Source organism: Monodelphis domestica, chromosome 3, assembly GCF_027887165.1.
Source record: "Monodelphis domestica isolate mMonDom1 chromosome 3, mMonDom1.pri, whole genome shotgun sequence".
Lineage (NCBI taxonomy): Eukaryota > Metazoa > Chordata > Mammalia > Didelphimorphia > Didelphidae > Monodelphis > Monodelphis domestica.
Genome location: NC_077229.1, coordinates 188009168 through 188029741, shown reverse-complemented (window position 1 = coordinate 188029741; position 20574 = coordinate 188009168). Strand labels below are relative to the sequence as shown.

At 34.6% G+C, this 20574-nt stretch overlaps 1 protein-coding gene and 1 long non-coding RNA gene across 9 annotated transcripts in view; one reads left to right on the top strand and one right to left on the bottom strand.

Annotated features, from left to right (window-relative positions):
* CNBD1 (cyclic nucleotide binding domain containing 1) overlaps positions 1 to 20574 on the top strand; it is a 634668-nt gene that overhangs the window by 97722 nt on the left and 516372 nt on the right. For all 7 annotated transcript variants that reach the window (XM_007488069.3, XM_056823346.1, XM_007488074.3 and 4 more), the window contains one exon: positions 4319 to 4468. In XM_007488069.3, the coding sequence (XP_007488131.1) occupies positions 4319 to 4468 (150 nt within the window). The remainder of the gene's footprint in view (positions 1 to 4318; positions 4469 to 20574) is intronic.
* LOC103094313 (uncharacterized) overlaps positions 6602 to 20574 on the bottom strand; it is a 28249-nt gene continuing 14276 nt past the window's right edge. For both annotated transcript variants that reach the window (XR_008917581.1, XR_008917580.1), the window contains 2 exons: positions 16518 to 16572; positions 6602 to 7101 (listed from right to left, as the gene is read on the bottom strand). This is a non-coding gene — a long non-coding RNA (uncharacterized LOC103094313). The remainder of the gene's footprint in view (positions 7102 to 16517; positions 16573 to 20574) is intronic.

The following is a 20574-nucleotide window of genomic DNA, read 5'->3' as shown; positions in this document are numbered from 1 at the left end:
CATTATAATTTATTTTTACAGAGGAAAAAGATATAATTATTAAAAGATTCTTTGCAATTTTTTCCAAATTAGAGTTTGTAGTTTTATCCTCTAAAGACAAAGTATGCTGTTTCTTCCTTTGTTTTTACTTAAACTATTTGAATGTAAACACATTCCCACTGATTCACTTTTCCCTCACTTTCAACTCCTGTTCCTTTTTTGTACCCCTTCCTCTAGTTTCATAGTTTTGTTTAATGTATTAATTCCTTTTATTTTCGTGTATCTAGTTATATAATTCTTCACCCCCATTTAAATACTCAATTAAAATTTCCCTTCTCTTCCACCTTGTTTTATTCATTAGTTTTTAACTTAATTTTCTGCTCTTCTTCCAAAAATGATTTCTTTCCCTTATTATTTCATTATTTATCTTCTACTTGTCTCTTCTAGATTTTTTCTTTGATTTATAGCCCTTATATTAATTTAGTCCTTCTTTAATCTCCAAATTCCTCATGTAATTAAGCCTTCTGATGAGTAAAGTTAAGCTACCCTAGTATATATTTTGAGTTTCCTTTCCTAATCAGTTTCTATATAGTTCCTTTCCAGGAATGTATGTTCAGGGAGGACTAATACCTTTGGTGTGAGGGCTTCCTAGACCTTTTTCAGAGCTGCTCATCCACTTTTGATATCCATCTTTTACCCAACTCTTAACTATGGTCCCAAGAAACAATACTATGGGCAGTAACCATATATGCTGGTAACAACATTCTTGGCATTCTGTCTAACTCAGGTTGAGGGCAAATCATAGTCCTCAAATCCATCTGTGAGTAAGATAGATGTCTACCGTAAGCATGTGAAAACTCCTAATGGAATGGGTGAATAAGAACTCTTTGTTTAATGGCCACGAAGACAGCTGAAGCAGGTACTATGGAGCACCTAAAGTTTGGTCAGATATCAAAGAAGCCAAGGTCATCCTCTGCTTCCTAGGCCATCAGCAGTAATCCTGACTTTTATCTTGCCACTGGACTTTGATGACTCTAGAAGGGAGAATGAAGCTGGCAACTTTGTGGAACTCTGTCTCACTTAAATCCAATTCATGGACAAGTCAAGGCATTACCCGATGGTGCCATAGATCCTCTTTGAAATGGACAAACAACAATAGAGATGTTTTTAGATTCTTATAAATCTTATTCTTTGACTTCCTTTTATCTGTTTTGCCTCACTCTTAAAATGACAATTCTTGCATGTGATAGAGGATATTTGTTCCATGTTGGAAATTTTCCCATGTTCCTGATGGTGCAGTTTATTGTTAACCATTGCCTATCCACTGGTGATTTCTCACCTCCATTTGCCAAGCAGCTTTCTTCCTGGTCCATGCCCTCCCTCTCATCTCAGTTTCACTTTCCCTCAGGAACTCTCTGATTCAATTTCTCCTGGAACAGAATGAGTAGTCTAAGTACAAGTCTTTGCAATTTATTTCCATAGTAAGGTCCCTATCTCTTTTAATAGAAAATCACTTTCCTTGTGGGAGTGTCCATCAGTGGTAACCACTCCTCTATGGAAACAAGATTTCCTTCTATATTCCCCCTTGTTTCAATTCTTCTTTTTGCTATTCTTTCACTCATTCCCCTGTAGGATCTCATTTTGAGAGACTAAAAGAATTATTTTCCTTCATCATTAACCTTTGACTTGGGATACATCACATATTAATTTATACCTATTCTCCTGCTCTTTTATGCCTTATCCCTTTCTATTGTTTATTTCTATACAAACATGATTCCCTTGTAAGTGGAGTGTTGTGTAGTAAAGTTCATAATGTTTCAGGTCTGTTTCTCTGCCATTACTTCTATTTGTCTTCTGCTTTCACCCATAATGTCTTGAATACTTGTAGAAAGAAATTTCTTAATCTCATGTAATTCATTTTTTGTCAATGCCTTTGGTCACTATACTTATTTATTGCCCTTCTTGATTTCTTTTGTCAGATATTTGAAAAACAAATAATTTTGTCAGGTCTGGTTTTCTTTCTAGAAATGCTTTGAATGCTTCTTTCTTATTGACTATCTATCTTTCCCCCATTAATATAGCTAGACTCAAGTTTTCAGAGTAAGTCATTGTAAGTTGAGTCTTGAGCTCCTCTACTATTAATAACACATTCTTTTACTCCTTGTCATCTTTGCTGGGTTAAGAACATTATTGTTTTATTTGAGTTTATATTTGAAAGAGTTTCTCATCACAGCTTCCAGATTTTTTTTTTAGTGAAACTGTTTAACTACTACCTGGAAAGTTTACAGCATAGAGTTTTTTCTTTCCAGAAATTATTTATGGATTATTTCTCTTAGTGTTTTGTTTTCTGTGTTCAGAATTTCTGAGCAGTTTCCTTACATAATTCCTTGAGTTATATTATCTAGATTTTTTGACTTGTATGTTCTTCTGGAAGGCCAATAGCCTAAGTTGTCTCTTTGCATACTGTTTTTCAGATCAAAGCTTTAATGGAGATGATATGTTTCTTAAATTATTCTTTTTTGCTCTCTTTCCCCAAATCATCTTTCATTTCTATAAATTGACATTTCTAATTTATTTTTTCTTTTGTTTTTTTTTTTTGGAAAGAATTGCAACTGTTAATTTTTTCCCTTTTCCTCCAATTATTTATGTTGTGCAGGCTTTAAATTATGCTTTCATAATTCTTATTTCTCTTTTTTTAACCATTCCAGAATATTCTGCTTCATTTCTATTCTCTTTTAGGAATTCACAGGGTCTTCTGACTCATCAGCATTGATTTGTTTTATTTTGTCTTGCAATATTTATTCAAAGATGCCTGGACTCTTAGCTCATCTGGAGGCCATATCCTCTTCTATTATTAATACCTTCCCAGTTGATTTATCTTCTTATGCTTAAGGTCTTTAGCTGAGTTTTCTTCCCCCCTGAGGTCTATGAGAATTTCAATCTTTTTTCCCCTTAATTTCCTTTTATTGTTCACTTTATTTTGCTTCCCTTTAATAGTTTCCCTAGGGGCTGAACCTCAAACTCATCTCAATCTCTTCTTATCCTGAGAAATCAATGTTTTACAGACCTTAATTTCTTCCTCAATGGCTCCAGGAGTGGAGTGAGTTGGGGAGATGCAGTGTATTGCCTCCAGGGAGATGCTAGACTCCTTTCAGGCTTAGTGGAACATCATCCAGTCACATGCATCTTCTTCCCCTATTCCTTCTGTTCCTCAGTACTCTGGCTAAGACTTATTATAGCACAGAGTGACCACATGCTGCTGTCCCAGCCAGAGCAAGATTATGTGTTTTGGTCTGATTCTGGGAAGAAGAGAGCTGTGTTCAAAGGTATGGGGTCATCTTTTGCAACCCTGCTAATGTGTTGGGCAGTGGGGAAGGGATTTCTGAATGAGAAAGTTAAAGGGTTTGGAATTAATCTTTTCTCTTATTAGTTCACTGAATTGTTGCCTCGGTAGGGTTCTTGATGTGCTGGCCCATGGAGAGAGATGAAATTGCTTTCTCTTTTGTGCAGACTTCCTGTTTTGGAGAGGTTTGAGAGGTCATGAAGATTGGAAAAAAAATACCAAGTTCTATATCTTGTTGATTACATGTTCTGGAAGTTGAAGATAATTAATTTTTATTGACAATATGCTTCAGATAACTGAAACTTTGTTGTAATAATTTTCCTAGGTACTAAAGTTAAAATGACCACTCTAATTGTCAGAGTTTATATTTTTCTTTCAGTTTTTAAAGACAAACATGTTATCGAGGAAACAGCAGTTGGATATAGATTCATTTGATTTGGGTTCAAGTCACCTCTCTGACATTTGTTCCTGTGTGATTAAGAACAAATGGAATTTGACCCCTCTGAGTCTCAGTTTCTCCATCAATTAAATATTTTCCTTATCTCACATGATTACCCTAATAAAAGTCTTTTGTTAACATTAACATAAATTACTATTATTTATTCCTTTTGTTCCTTAATGAGCTTTTAGTTGGGAAGTATGATTTTGAATTGGAGCATTTCTTTAGTTATATATACTTTGCAGGCCTTTACCGAAGCACAGCAGATAGAGTGCCAGGCCTTGAGACAGAAGGACTTCAGTTCAAATTTGGTCTCAGACACTTCCTAGCTATGTGACCATTCAGGGCAAATCATTCAACATCAGTTGCCTAGCCTTCACCATCCTGCTGGTTTAGAGTTGATAATAAGATATAGAGTAGAGGTTTAAAAAAATTATATATGCTGTAAAATCATTTAAATAATTACAAATCTATGTATATATAACTTACTCCTGGACATAAGTGCTTTATAATCTGGTACAGGGCTTGATTTTACTAACTTTTGCTTTATTGTTTAGGGTATCCTCTCAAACAACTGAAATCAGTGCCACTGAAGATTTTCACAATATTAGCAATTATCTTAAAGAAATTCATGGTAACTCAGCCCGAGAGCTTGCACAACAATTTAAGAACAATCTAGAAGAACTCATTACTATCTTGAAGAAATTGTAAGTGTGAAAAAATTTGCTTTTTACTTGAGAATTTATTGGATAATCCAGAGTGATACTGAAAACCATCTTGTTTTTGATAATCTGGGAGTGGTGATAATTTAGTTTTTTTGTGTGTATGGAATTCATGTATATAGAGTTTGGGGAGTAGGGGATATCCAGCACAACAAAAAAAGAAAAGCTTATGATTTAAAACAACGCAGTAGCAAAGTACTACATACATTTTCAGGAGTTCAGAGGTATGTATGCATCACTCTAATATGCTATCCATTTAAAAAAAATCAAAATCAGAGTTGATCACTTCTTGAGAATATATGGCTGCTATATAACAACTCCCAAATCTAAAGATGCAATTCAATAATGAGTGATTTCCATGGCTTTTCTTATTTATTCCCATCCATTCTTCCTAAATCCTTTTGATCTATGGATTTCATTACTTTAAGTTTTAATTTACATAAAATAATTTGGGAGAGAATTACAGTGTAGCTGCTTTGTTGGATGAGTTGTGGACCTAAGTGGGCAGAGTTTAGTCACAAAAGTTGTACTGTGAATGAAACAAAGTTCTGAGAAAAAAGGCCCTGGGTGGAAAAATATTTAGGTGAAGACTGAGAATTGGACTAAAGAAAAAGTACGATCTAAGAATTGAAATTGGGTCTATAATTAAAAAAAAGTGTAAGCAAGATTAAGAATGAGAGGAGCATTCCCATTGAGACTGGAATTGTCACAAAAAGGGAATATTATGGCTAAATGTATTATTTGAGGTATCTAACATTTTAGGTGATTATATATCTGTTAAAATCAATCTAATTTATTTTTAAAAGGCACTAAATAATAAATTCCATTCAAAAACCTACGATGGAATTTAAATTTTTATGGGATCTCTCAGGACTATGGTAATTGTATTAAAATGGAAAAAAAAGTTTTTCCACAAAAATAAAACTTTAAATTTTCTCAAAAATATTATAATGCCTAGAAATGAGTTAGAGGCCACAAAATCTTGCTTATTTTTTGCCCAGCACAAAAATGAAGAAAAACAATATCTTAGAACCAGGGAAAAGAGTAGGAAGAAAAGAGACGTCTAGAGAAAGAAATCTTTTTTCTTTTCTTTGGGACAAGTCACTTTGAAAGTAGAATTAAATTTGTAAGAATATTAAAAGGGATTGTGAGATTTAATGTTAGAAGGAACCTTTGAAATGCTCTCTAATATAGAACAATGCTCTTTGACAAATTAGGCATCTATTGGCCCAGAGTTGAGGGAATTTACTATACAAGTTGCATAATGAGTTAGTGGAAGAACTAGAACTAAGACATAGGTGGAATCCATCCTTTAATTAATATGAATAAGTTTAACTTGGAAATTGTGAGGAAGCTAAGTGGTATGGTGGATAGACCAGTAAACTAAAGAGTCAGACAGATCCAAATTCAAATCCTGTCTCAATCATTTTCTAATTGTATAACCTGATGTAAATCAATTATCATTCACAGTTTTAGTTTCCTTATCTGCAAAATAGAAATAATAATAGCATGTTTCTTACAAGGCTATTTGGTGTAAATTATTTTGTAAACCTTAAAACACTGTATAAATATTAGCTATTATTTATTCATTTTAAAATGTCAATACAATTTTTAATAATTGTTTTCTGACATTTTGCAATCTATGCATGTTACCTCCCTCCCTCCCAATCCTCTACCCTTCTCAAGATGGGTAACAAGGAGATAGGAGAGAATTAAGGAAAGGTAAGTGGGCATCTGCAACAACCCCCACCCCACCTTTTACCTGGCCCTGAAGGCATATTTATTATATTAGATTCTGGTTTCCTGTGGCCTACTATTTTCATATCAAAATGCTTTTGATTGGTTTTGTATTTTTACACACGTAGGTCATGTTCTGTTTAAGGAATTTAGATTTGACATCTGGCATTGAGTTTTAAAAAATATTTTAATGGAATAATTGGGATAAAATAGTAAGCTTAGGGGCAAGAGAAAAAAGTTATAGTTTACCTTATTTGATCCCAGATTTGATTCAAAGTTCTGGATAAATCTCTTTCATTTAGGAGCTTTGTTTTCTCTCCTTGTAACAACTGGATAGAATTAAACCAACTTTTGAAAATATATTAAGCAACTTTAGTGGAATTTTTTAACACTTGGAATATTTTATTTAAAAGTTATATTGAGATATGTGGGGTAGGATGGGGAGGGCGGGTAGAGAAGATGACCTAAAGAATGCGCTAAGGGAATTCTCAGTTTGAGCTGTCATCTCCAAGTGCCCCGATAGGTTCTCTTGCCTTCCTCATCTGCCAGTTTCACATCCGCTGAGAAAATCGGCAAGAATCTTATTTTATTTTCTCCCCAATTAAAGATTTTCCTTTCAAGGAGACGATGCATCTGAAGATCATTATGTTTCAGTAGAATAATGAATGATGCTGAGCCTCTTCCTAGGAGAGCCAAAAGAATTGTTCCCTGGAAGAACATCAGGAATTTTGCCATTTAGGCTTGTGCTTTTTGAAATACCAGTGTCATGCTTCTTGCACCATTGTGCTCTGGCAAAATGCTCTGTAAGTGGGGAAATTACAAATTCATACTCTCAAAAGAGAAGCAGATTCTGGTTCGAATACGAAGTCTCCATTTTCTTCCTGTAGAAACAATGATCTCATTTAGGTATAATTGTAAACTAGAGCTCACTGCCCTCCAGAAGAGAAGGGCCAAAAACGTCTCTTCTAAATGCCAGAATTAACATGGGCTAATTAATATGCAATGATGTCCTAATTGTTACTTATGTATGTCAGTCTGGGGAGAAAGACAATATTGTACCATATGTAGGTGAGTGCTCAAGTATGATAACCTGATGAGGAGGAGAATAGTCCTGAAGTTTACTAGTCAGTTAGGGAAAATACCCTCCTCTGTGAACCCCTCGGGTACCGCGTGGATAAATAGCATTAGACTACTCGACAAACTCCAGTGGCTTCCTGTAGCCTCTAGGAGCAAATACAAAATACTCTGTTTGGCTCTTCACAATTTAATCCATTCCAATCTTTCCATTTTCCTTAAATATTATTGCCCAACATGTGCTCTTTGATTAGTGACACACACAAGGTACTCCATCTGAGTCCACACACAAGGTACTCCATCTGAGCATTTTCTCTGGTCATCCTCCATACGTGGAATGCTTTCTCTCCTCTCCTCTCACTAATGAGTCTGACTCCTTTGAGTCCCAAGGAAAATCCTACTTTTTGTAGGAAATCTCCCTTAATCATCTTAATTACATTGTATTCCTTTTGTTATTTAATTCCTATTTATTCTTTACATAGCTTGCTTCTTATATATTTGTTTGCATATTTTCTTCCCCCATTAGATTGTAAGCTCCTTGAAGGAAGGAACTATCTTTTGGTTCTTTTTGTATTACAAATACTTAGCCTTGTGCCTGGCACATAGTAGGCACTTAAATGTTGATTGATTGATTGACTAAACCCCATACTAGACCATCATCCATACTTATTCTCTATAAAAGTAGTGCTGTATGGGGGGGGGGGGCTAAGTGATCACAGCAGCCACCCAGACATACTTCACTGAGAACACCATGAATTCAAATAAAATGAAGTAACATTTATTAAGCACCCATGCAGTGAATGAATATTTATTAAGAACTTACTATGTGCCAGGCATTGTGCTGGGTGTTGGAGATACCAAAAGAAAAAGAAAAAGAAAAGGCAAAAGGCAGTCCCTGTTCTTTCTCAAGAACCTCATAGTCTAATGAGGAAGACAATCTACAAATAACTACGTACCAATAAACTATATACAAGATCAGCTGGAAATAATTGACCGAGGGAAGACCCTAGAATTAAGGGGGATTGAGAAGACTTCCTGTAGAAGGTGAGATTTTAGCTGGGACTTGAAGGAAAGTAGGGGAGTGAGTAGAGGGAGATGAGGAAGAAGAGCATTATAACTATGGAGGACAGCCAGAGAAAATGTCTGGAGTTCAGATATGGAGTGCCTTTTTTAAAAAAGAGCAAGGAGGCCTAGGATACTGAATCAAAGAGTGCATGTTGGGGAATGAGGTGTAAGAAGACTTGAAAAGTGTTAGGGGGAGGAATGGAGATGGGGAGAATCATCTCCTCAATGGACTATTCTAATAGCTTGCTAGTAGCTCTCCCTGCTATATCTCTCCCCAAGTTAGCCTATCCTGTATTCAGCTGTAAAATTTATTTTCCTAAAGCTCAGGTCTGATAATGTAACCTTCCCCTCCCACCCCACCATGTATGCATTCAATTAACTTCATTTGAATTTTGTTTGTACTTTTTATTCCTCATTAGACTATGAGCTTCTTGAGAGCAGAGGCTTTGTGTCCACAAGAATTCATTTTTCTTTTCATTTTTTGCCCTGTCTGTTTTCAGTTTAACTGAATATTGGATGAACTCTCTTGGATGAACATCATTTAAAAATTTTTAAAAAGTATTTTATTTTTCTAGTTACCTGTAGAACCAGTTTTTTACAAATTTTCTACATTTTGAAATTTTGATATAGGTTATACCTCTACTTTCATGTTATATATATTTCCATACTGCTCATATCATGACAGAAGACACATATCACACATAAAACAGAAATCCAATGAAGGAAATATAGTGGAAGATGGCATGCTTTGATCTGCACATAGATTCCAACAGTTTCTTCTTTGGCTGTCAATAGCATTTTCATCATAACCTTGTGGTCATTTTAGAGACTTGCTTTGCTGATAATGGTTTAACCCTTCACAGTTGATCATGGTCTACTATGTTGTTACTGAATACATTGTTCTTTTGGTTCTGGTCACTTTGAATCAGTTCATGTAAGTCTTTCTAGGTTTTTCTGAACTCATCCTGTTCATCATTTCTCATGGCACAATAATATTCCATTACAACCACATGCCACAAGTTGTTTATCCATTCCCCAAGTGATGGACAACCCCTCAGTTTCCAATACTTTGCCACTCCAAAAAGAAGCTCATTAATTTTAAACTCACCACCAAATGGCTAACTCAAGCCTTGAATGACATTACCTCCCTCAAACTCTTTTCTCTTCCATTTGGAGGGCAGAGTACCAAATGTCTGCCAGTGCCTTCCTTTATAAAGGACAGAAACTGGACTCAGCTTACGCACTCCACTTGGCATCTGCCATCCTGCCTGGTTTCAATTCCAAAGAATAAGATGCCCTAATACTGAGTATGCCCTTGTGTTCTACCCACTCCTTCCTGCCTCCTTTTTATGTATTGGCCCCCTCTACATTGAGGACAGAGACTATCTTTTGATTCTTTTTGAATGCCTAGCACTTAGCACAGTGCCTGGCACATTTGTTGTGATTTGGTCATTTTCACTTGCCTGACTTCATGACCCCATTTGGGGTTTTCTTGGCAAAGATACTCAAGTGGTTTTCTATTTTCTTTATCTTTATAGATAAGAAAACTAAGGCAAACTGGTGTAAGTGACTTGCCCAGAGTTACATAAATAGTCAGTATTTGAGGCCAGATTTGAACTCAGGTCTTCCTGATGCCAGATCTAGCATTTCATTCACATAAGTATAAACACTTAGCTGCCCCTCATCTGCCATATAAATAGGCATTTAATATTTATTGGATTAGATTGGATTGGATTGCTAGGTGGTAAAGGTCTTTGAAAGCCAAAATAAAGGGTTTTATATGATCCTAGAGGGTGATAGGGAGACACTGAAGTTGACTGAATATTTGTGTTTGGATTGTATGGTAAGGCCTGAACTAATTTAGGAAGTTTATTTCTATAGCTGAGTGGATGATGGGTTACAGTGGGGACAGACTTGTGTCAGGGAATCCTATCAGTAGGTCATTGCAGTAATGGTCTAGGTATGAGATGAGGAAAGTCACATCCTCTAAGTGAAAGCTTTTGTTAACAGTGGGGAAACAAAGACAAAAAAAGCAAAACAATCCCTGTTCTCAAGGAGCTTACATTCCATGAGAAGGATACACTAGATAAACATAGATGTAAATATAAAGTAATTCAAAGGCAAGGGCACTAAAATCATAATGGCAGGCAATAGAGAAAGAAGTCTTTATGGAGGAAATGGTACCTGAACTGAACCTAGTAGGAAGATAAGGATTTTGAAAGTTGAATGTGAAGGAAAATGGAGTTCATTCCACAGGACAGTAAGGTATTATATAAATAAACAGAAGTAGGAAGTAAAATGAAATGCCAAATGCCAAATGAAAGGTGGAACATAAAGCATGGGGAAAAGATTCATGTGAAGTTAACCTTTAAAGGAAGGTCATATCTCCAGAGTCAGGGTTTCAAGCGCTAAAACAAAGAAATCTGGATTTTATCATCGAGGCTATAGGGATCCACTAATGTACAAATTAGAAAAATATGGAAAGCAGGGATACTCTGATCTACTTGCATGCATCTTTATCCTCATACCATACTAAATCAATACCTGTTGTTCCCTAATGTCTTTAGGGTCAAGTATAAACTTTTAGCATTTGAATTTCTTCATGACCTAGTCCTTTCCCACATTTCTGGACTCCTAAAACATTATTCCTTTCCATACACTCTGTGTTCCAAAGATGCTCTAGTTCACCCATCTTTGAACCTCCGATAGCCAGTGACTGTCTTCCATGTTTAGAATGCTCTCACAGATGAGGATCTCTGACTTTGTGGATTCTTTCTAGAAGATACAACCTATACAATACCTTTGCTGAACCCCAAGTTGCTAGTATACTTCTCCAAACTATCTTGTATTCATTTTGTTAATAAGTATATACTTAAATTATATATTTCCCTTCCCCATAGATTGTAAGCTTCTTGTAGTCAGGGACTTTCCCTTTGGGGTTTATATCTCTAATGGTTAGCACAGTGCCTGTCACAAAGTAAACACTCAATAAATGATTGCTACTTGATTAATTGATTGATATAAGAAAATGTTAATGAGTACCCTATCTAGAGTGATGGTCTTATGCATGGATTGTGGTGATATATACAAGAAAAATGTCATGGAGATAGAATTGGTAGGAGATAGGGATGAGGAAGAAGAAAGGATAACTCCAATATCATATCCAATATATGAATCTAGGTGATTTGGAGGATGATGTTTGATTATTATGCTCCATAGCTTTGTTTCCCCCAGAGTAACTTTAGATCTTCTACCACTCCAGCTGAAAAATGTCCCCATGAGCTTACAGTTGTTAGCATAAACTGAAACAATTCAGCAAATATTTCTTCTGTCTCCGATGTGCTCACTGCTCAGCGCTAGGATTACAAAGAGTAGGCATGTTGTAAGGTAGTTCTGATAGTGTGAGCACTTAGAGAAGCACCACAAGCAGGGTTAAAACTGAGGAAGAGAAGGCTCATGCATGGAATTTTCAAAATGTTGTCCAAAACATGAAATGAATACCTAAGATCTTCCCAAGAGATTATTTATTTTATATAATTATTTCATGAACAATTATATTATGGAATTATCAAAGAAATAGACTTCTTTCTATGAGTTATCTAAATGTTACAAAAAAGTTCAATAAACCCAAAGATTCCAGCTTTTGGGATAAAAACCCACTATTTGACAAAAATTGGAAAACAATAAAGGAAAAATTAGGTTCAGATCAATATCTCACACCTATACCAAAATAAATTCAAAATGGGTAAATGTCTTAAATATAAAGAGAGAAGTTATAAGTAAATTGGGTGAACATAGAATAGCATACCTGTCAGATCTATGGTAAAGGAAAGAATTTAAGACCAAGCAAAAAATAGAAAACATTACAAAATGTAAAAACAATAATTCTGATTATATTAAATTAAAAAGTTTTTCTACAAACAAAATCAATGCAACTAAAATTAGAAGGGAAGCCAACAAACAAAATCTCTGACAAATGTCTAATTTCTCAAATTTATAAGCAACTAAGTCAAATGTACAAGAGGGACATGAATAGACAGTTTTCTGATACTGTAATCAAAACTATCCATAATCACATGGAAAAAATGTTTTAAATCCCTCCCAATTAGAGAAATGCAAATCAAAACAACACTGAGGTACCACCTCGAACCTAGTAGATTGGCCAATAAGACAAAGGATAATATTGGAGGGGATGTGGCAAAATTGGGATGCTAATACATTGCTTTTGGAGTTGTGAATTGATCCAACCATTCTGGAAGACAACTTAGAATTATGCCCAAAGGACTTTAAAAGATTGCATACCCTTTGATCCAGCAATGCCAGTACTAGGTTTGTATCCCAAATAGATAGTAAAAAAGTATTGGACAAAAATATACATAGCTGTACTCTTTGTGGTGACAAAAATTTTGAAAATTGGGAGATTGCCCCTCAATCGGGGAATGACTGAACAAATTGTGGTATATGGTAATGGAATATTATTGTGCTGTAAGGAATGATAAATAGGAGAATTTCCATATGAACTGGAAGAACCTCCATGAATTGATGCAGAGTGAAATGAGCAGAACCAAGAGAATATTTTACACAGAAAGTGAAACTTTGTGGAATGATCCAATGTAAGATTTTATGACTATTAGCAATACAATGATCCAAGAGAATCCTGAGGAGCTTATGAGAAAAAATGCTATCCACATTGAGAGAAAGAACTGTGGGAATAGAAATACAGATGAAAAACATATGACTTATCATTTGTTTATATGGGTATATGATTTGGAGCTTTGGTTTTAAAAGATTGCTCTATTGAAAAAATGAATAATATGGAAATAGGTACCAAATAATAATATTTGTAAAACTCAGTGAAATTGCTTGTCAGTTCTAGGAGGAGGGAGGAAAAGAAAATGAATCATGTAAACATGCAAAAATATTTTTAAACATTAAAAATTAAAATGTTATAAAATGTTACAAATTGTTACAAATTTAACAAAATAAATGTTACAAAAGGAGGAAAGTATTCTTTAAATTTACCTATTCTAATTTTCATGACACAATGGAATAAAAATGTGTAAAAATTATTTTTGCAACATTACCAGTTAAAGCGATTGCTAAAAGACACCACAGAGGTGAAAATCCATATTTCATAATGGAAAAGGTTCATTGCTTACCTTTCTGTTTAATTTTTTTTCATGTTTAGATAATTAAGAATATATTAAGGAAAAATCAGTAATGGCTTCTTAAGGCATTAATACTGAGATGTTCTTTTTTAATGTAACCACCACAAATTAAATAAATTTTAGTTATTATACCTTATTGGCTATTGTTGTGTTATCTCAGATGTGTGTTGGATGCAGATCCATTCTTTTAAAAAATTATTATTACATACTTAATCACCACCATAATAAAAATATTTAACTAAACAAGTGCATAAAAATTATGTGCAAAACCACAAACCTCACATTGTTTACAATTTGTTAAAATATGTAAAATTTATGTGTACTAATATAAGTATTATCTGCTTTTCTTGTATACTTTTTCCTTGATTTTATAGCTGTAATTTTTAAAAATATAATCATATGTATTATTCTCTTCATATATTTCCCTTATTTTCTTTATGGTTCCAAAATTTTAATTTCTAATAACATAATATAATCCATTAAATTAAAACTACCTAATTTATTTAGCCAATATTTCCACTCATTTATTTGTGTTATTTCCAGTTACTTCAAAACAAAGCTTCCATGAATATTTTCATACACAGATTTTTACCCTCTCAATTATGCTCTTAGAGCCTAATCCTACTAATGAGTTCCTAGGTCAATGAACATGTACAGCTTTATAGTTCTTAATGTGTATTTCCATCTTGTTTCCTATAAAAATAATTTACTACTGTTCTAACAATGTAATATTGGGCCTGTTTCTACATGTCCCTATTAGGATTTAATTCGATTAACTTAATCCATCTGATTCTTAAATAACATATTGCCAGGATCATATTCTTTCCAAAACCAAGTTTGATCAATGCTATGACTGTTTAGGAATGCAAAAATACCTCCATAGTATGAAGAATGTTGAAGTAAGACTTGCAGAACATTTATGCTCTCTAAACCATTGTTTCCCCACCAGAAACCAAATATTTGGATTATTTTATACTCAGGCTTAGATCTATGACTGACCTCATGTAGGTATGTATGTGTGTGTGTGGTTGGGGGGGGGTGCTTTCCAGGTTTCTAACTTCTAAATTTCTAAATTCTAAATTCCATTTATCTCCTTCATTCTTTATTTTTGGTTAGATTTATCTAGTTAGGAGAGGGAAAAATTAAAATCCACTACTATTAGTAATTTGTAATCTATAAATATCTATACCTCATTTAATTTTTCCTTTAAAAATGTAGATACTGTGAAAGGAAATTCTTGGTTGTCTTTGTCTGTTCTGAGTTTGCACTTGTGAAAAGGGAATCCTTTGTTCTCTTTGCCTAGTTGGAATTAACACATTGGAATAGCAATAACTTAAGTACCCTTACTTAGTACCTCACTGGACTGATGGCAGGATTAACTCTCTTTTGTCTACTTTTGAATTAATCAACAAAAGGGAATACACCCATAGTTAACCCTTAAGTAAGGGAAGTCCACAAACTCTTACTTCTAGGAGGAAAGTTAACACCTTTAGAGGTGAGAAGTCAGCAAGATACCCGGAAGCGCTCCACCCCTTTTTCTAACTCAAATAGTCAAAAACTCATGAATTCTTTTAAGCATTCACACTCACAGAAACTATAAACTTTTTTTGATGAGAAATTGACCTTCAGAGGCTTTTGATAAGAGTTGCCAGCTTCAGAGGATAGGAGATGTGACAATTTTGGAAACTGTGGTTGGCCCTTGTGAAAAGGGGTAGGGATAGGAAACCACCATAAAAGGCATAAAATCCTTTGACTGGGAATTTGGTGAAGTTGTGTCTTGTCAAGAATGTCACCTGGAGATAGTCTTTGAGGGAACTTCATTGGAGATTGCAGTGTGGATCCTGATGACTCCTAGACTACTTGTTTGGGTGAGTGAAAAGGCTGACTCCCTTCCTAGTTTCCCAAGAGACTAGCTTCCATCTTGGAGGAGGCCATGTGATTACCACTACCAGCTCTCCTGGCTGAGGACTAATATAGGTATTTTCTCTAACCTCTTTCACATTTCTCTACTTTATTGTTTCTCTTCTATTTTGGTAAATAAACTGCATCCAACAATTAAATTTAACCTTTACAATGTTATAACACTTGGTGCATACTCATGTTGATGCTTCATTATCCATAGTATCATCCATGGCATCCATATCCATAGCATCACCCTGTTCATCCCTTCTAATTACATGCTTTTGGCTCTAAGTTTGTCAGAGATCATAACTGCTCTGATCAGCTGAAGTATAGTATATTATGGTCCTCACCTTCAATCTATATGTATCTCTCATTTTTACTGTGTTTATTGTAAATAAAACACTGTCAAGGTCCTTGTTTTTTTATCCTTTCTGCTATACATTTCTTTCAATGGGTGAATTCATTTCATTATACCCAGTGTCATAGTTACTAACTGTGTATTTCCATCTATTTTGTTTCTCCTTACTATTTGTCCCCTCTTTTTTTCTTTCAGCTATATCTCTCCTCAGACGTCCAATTTTCTTTGACCATTACCTCTCTAATTTACCTCTTTCTCAAAATCCTCTTTTATCTTCTCCCTTTGCCCTCCTAGTCCCAAATTGGCCCACCTTTCCAAAAGTCCCACTCTTTTCCCTTGCTCCTTCTTGTTTTATCAACCTTTCTAAAAATTCCTCCCCTATCTTGTCCTGAGTGCCTCCTTATTCTTTCTACTTATCCACCTACTTCTTGTTAAGTACTCTCTTCCCCAGTCCCTTCATTATCTCATTTCCTTTCCTTTCTGTTTCTTAAGAAAAAATTTACCCTTCTAATTGTTTATGTTTTTCTTTCTTTATCCTAGGTCTGATGAAAATAGGCTTCTAAAGTACCAGTCCTCCACCACCTCTTCCCCTTCTTTGTGGCAGTTCTTCAACTCATCCCTCCTCCATATGATATAGCCATTCCACCCTATCTCCTCCTGGTCTATTCTACTAGCATGTTGGCATTCCATTATATTCCCCCAACCACAAGTCTTCCATCCATATACTCACCTTCAAAATACCCAGGCAAGGAACAATTTTCAGAGTCTCTTTAGATGACATTTTCCTGTACAGGAATCAAACAATTTAACCTTTTGACATTCATGTTATTCTTTAATTACCTTTTTATGTTTCTTTTCAATTAAATTTTCTGCTGAGTTCTGAGTTTTTCCTCAGGAATAGTTGAAAAGTCTTTAGTTCTTTAAATATTAATTTTTTTACCTCCTATAATTATGCCTATCTTTTCTAGATATATTATTCTTGGTTGTAATTCCAGTTCTTTTGCTCTACAAAATATTATGTTCCATGTCCCATGTTCTTTGAATGTTCCAGCTTCTAAGTCTTTTATTATTCTCACTATAGAACCATAGTATGCAAATTGTCTTTTTCTTGTAATTTTTCTTGTATTTTATTTTTAGTATTTTCTCCTTAACCTGGGAGCTATGGAGTGTAGCAATGATATTCCTGGGCATTTTTATCTTTGGATCTTTTTTGAGGTGTGATTCCTTCAATTTCTATTTTACTCACTGCTTCTAGAATCTCTGAATGGTTTTCCTTGATGGTTTCTTGGAGTATACTGTCTATACTCTTTTTTATTGTAACTTTCCTATAGACCAATTATTCTTGTATTGTCTCTCCTTGGTCTATTTTGTAGGTTAGTTATTTTTGTGATAAGATGTTTTATATTCTCTATTATTTTATAAATGTTTTTCATTTTCATTTTTTTGAAGTCTATTATTTTTTGTTGTCTTAGGAAATCACTAGCTGCTTCTTATTTGATTCTTGTTCTTAATATATTATTTTCTTCCATGAATTTCTAGATCTCTTTTTTCATTTGGGTGATCTTTCATATTTTTTTTTCCATTTTATTGCATTGCTTCTTTTTCCTCAATTTCTCTGGTTTGGTTTTTGAGGTCTTATATAAAAAACAAAACAAAACAAAAAACTCTTCCAAGGCTCTTTCTGAACTTGTAGCTATTTGTTGTATTTCTTTGCTATTTTTGAAGTACATATTATTATTACTGTCCTCTGAGTTTGAGCTGAGGTTTTCTCTCTCCCCATAATAGCTATGAATAGTTAGGTTCTTTCTCCTTTGCTTGCTAATTTTTATTTTTAAAAATTTAGTAGCCAGGCCAATAGATTTAATTATTGGCATTTTACTAGACACAGGGTTCCTAGTGTGTTGAGTTATGTTACCTCAGGTTATGGGATTCTTTGTATTTGTTTTTACCTGTGTTCCATTTACCTACTCTAGTTTTTGTAGACCGGGTTCTGATATAATCCTGATTATATCTCACTCAAAAACCTCAGTTAATCTCAAGTGTTCTGAACAGAGCCTATGGATAGTTCTTCCATTGCTACTGCAAATAGCCAATCTGCCGACTAATATGGCAGCAACCAGGGACTCCACTCTCCTGGAATCAGAGCTGTTGGGACTCCAGTCACTGCACAACCACATTCACCGATGGGTGCTTCTTCCTCACTCTTTTTTTCCTACTGCTGCAGTTTGGGATAGAGTAGGTGTCCAGTCCACGTTCCTCATGCCTCTAAGTCTCAAAGGTCCAGTGGTATCCTCTGGGAAACAAGCTCCAGAGAGTTCTAAAATAAAGTGAGGTGCCTTATCCTGAGCCTTTTTATTCCGCTCTACTCTGTTTTTGCCCCCAGGGCCTAGGTAGGATTAGGTTAGGGAAATCAGAAACCTTCCTTCTTATGTTTCAGCTTCACTCAGCTGTGTTTTTGTTATTTTTAGCTTTCATTGTGTGGAGTTAATTTTGGTTGTTTTTAGGGGATATTTAGAGGGTGGAGAAAGCTTCACACCCTATTCTTGCCATCTTCTTACCAGATTCATTCTTAATGATTAGAGACTGACATCAGGTTCAGTCTCAGACCCCTTGAGGAGGGACTTGGGAAAATTTAGTTTTTTCTGGATTATAAATAGGTCTGGGAGATTAATTTCAGTTGGTTGCTTCCTGGAATCATCCTGCATAAGCTACTAATATATCAGGCAAGGTCTGCAAGACTGGAAAATGCTTTTATATTTTCCACAAACTTAACTTTTACTGTCCAAATTTTGTTAGTGATAGTTACTTATTAAGAGAAGTTTGAATTAAGATATTAATGTATTAATGCAGTTCTTTCCATGCTATATCCATTTGCTCATTTGCCATCTGAACATGGAAGCTGCTTACAATCAAGATTTGAGAATTGGCCTTTTCACTTTTCAGCCTACATGGTGCTTAGCCTCTAAATGAACCCTTCCAACTGAGAGGTGCAGTGAGTTTATTTATCAGTATGTGGCTCAATATGTTTCTTTTCTTTTTTTTTCTTCCTTTGACCTTTATCCACAACTTCATGATCTTTGAAGAATTATACTTATATATCCAATTATATATTCAATTATGGGACATAATTTCCTTTTCTACAGTCTTTTACTAATAATCTCAAAATTCAAGTATGCAGGTGTGTTCCTATTAGGAAATCGTGTGGGACTAGGGACAAATTTAAAAAAGAGGAAGAAAGAAAGAAAAATAGAATAAAGATAAAGTCAAATTAGAGAGATTGAAAAATTAATGTACTCCAACACTTGTCATTCTAGATTCTTTCTAAAGGAAATCAACTGAGTTTTCTATGACAAGCCTCAGGAGTTAATAATATTAACAAAATAATTAGTAATTATCATTACTATTAATTAATAACTATTGATTATGAAATAGTAATTATTTGGTGAATAATATTTGTCTCATTTAACTTTTAAAGTCATCAAAGGGCTGTAAGATTTTAAATTCTAAAGATCCTTATGGATCATCTGGTATAAACCACTGATCTTATAGAAAGGAAACTGGGCCCCTAAGGATTTACTCACAGTGTTTCAAAGGTAGTAAGTAGCCATGATCTGACCCTAAGCCTTTGGATTTTAAATCCAGTATCTTTTCCCACCACATCATAAAATATTTTGAAATGGTAGTTAAGATACATTTGCATCAACAAGGTGCCTACTACATATTTTATGTGGCCATGAATGAGGTGAATGAATCCTAGCCACTTAGGGTAGCTTTCATGGGAAGAAGATTCAACCAGAGACCTCAGGAAGGAGATATTTTAACTAATCCTCAAATTGCAAAGTAAATGATAAATGGCAGAATTTAGGTTTTATGACTAATTTTGCTCTTTTATCTGATGACAGTATCCTTGAAAAGGAATATAAAGGCCCTGAAAAACCATAGACCTAGCATAAAAAGCACAAATTCCACTTTAACTTTAAACTCAGAAATGTGGAGGGCAACATAAAGAAGAAGTAATGGTGAAAAGGGAAATTGCTTCCTTTTCCTTGTAGTGACATTATTAGGTGATGGATATACTTGACCTTTGAGCCAGAGTTGTAATGTTTGGTTAAATGGAAGTTCAAGGCCAAAAGCTTACAGAGGGAGACATGACCTTTTCTTTTTTGTAAAGGGTATTTGTGACCTTTTACTAGTATATGTAGTAGATACTGCTATTAGGGGAATTATGGTAATAGGAAATGCTAAAGTCATAACACCAGGAAGGTAACTAGGGGAAAGACTTCTCAAAATCCTCGTTAACATATGGAAATCATTGGAAAAAACTGAAAAAGATATTAACATGATGGAACAAAAGTGTACACTCTCTGTCTCTGGGCCAGCAGCCTTGAGAGTTGGGTTTTTCTTCAGTGGTTACTTCTTTTGGACTACTTCCTTGGCCCTGTGAGGACACATCTGTGGTCTTATTATTGGAGATAACATTGGTTTTTTTAGGTTTTAAATAATTCAACAAGTACTTCAATGCTATAAATTACTAAAAACTGGGGTTGCAAAAACAAAAGTGTGCCAGTCCATATCTTCTAATATCTCCACATCCTTTCAATTAGGAGATATTTTATGATAAATGCACACCATATACATACATTTATATGTATATGTGAGTGATCATATAGATATATGCATGCACTCATATATCTTGAGTCAGTAAAGGGATGGGAGGCCATTAACAAATAATTGAATTATGAAAGGTTTCTTTAAGGATGTGGAATTTAAACTGAACTTGAAAGGAA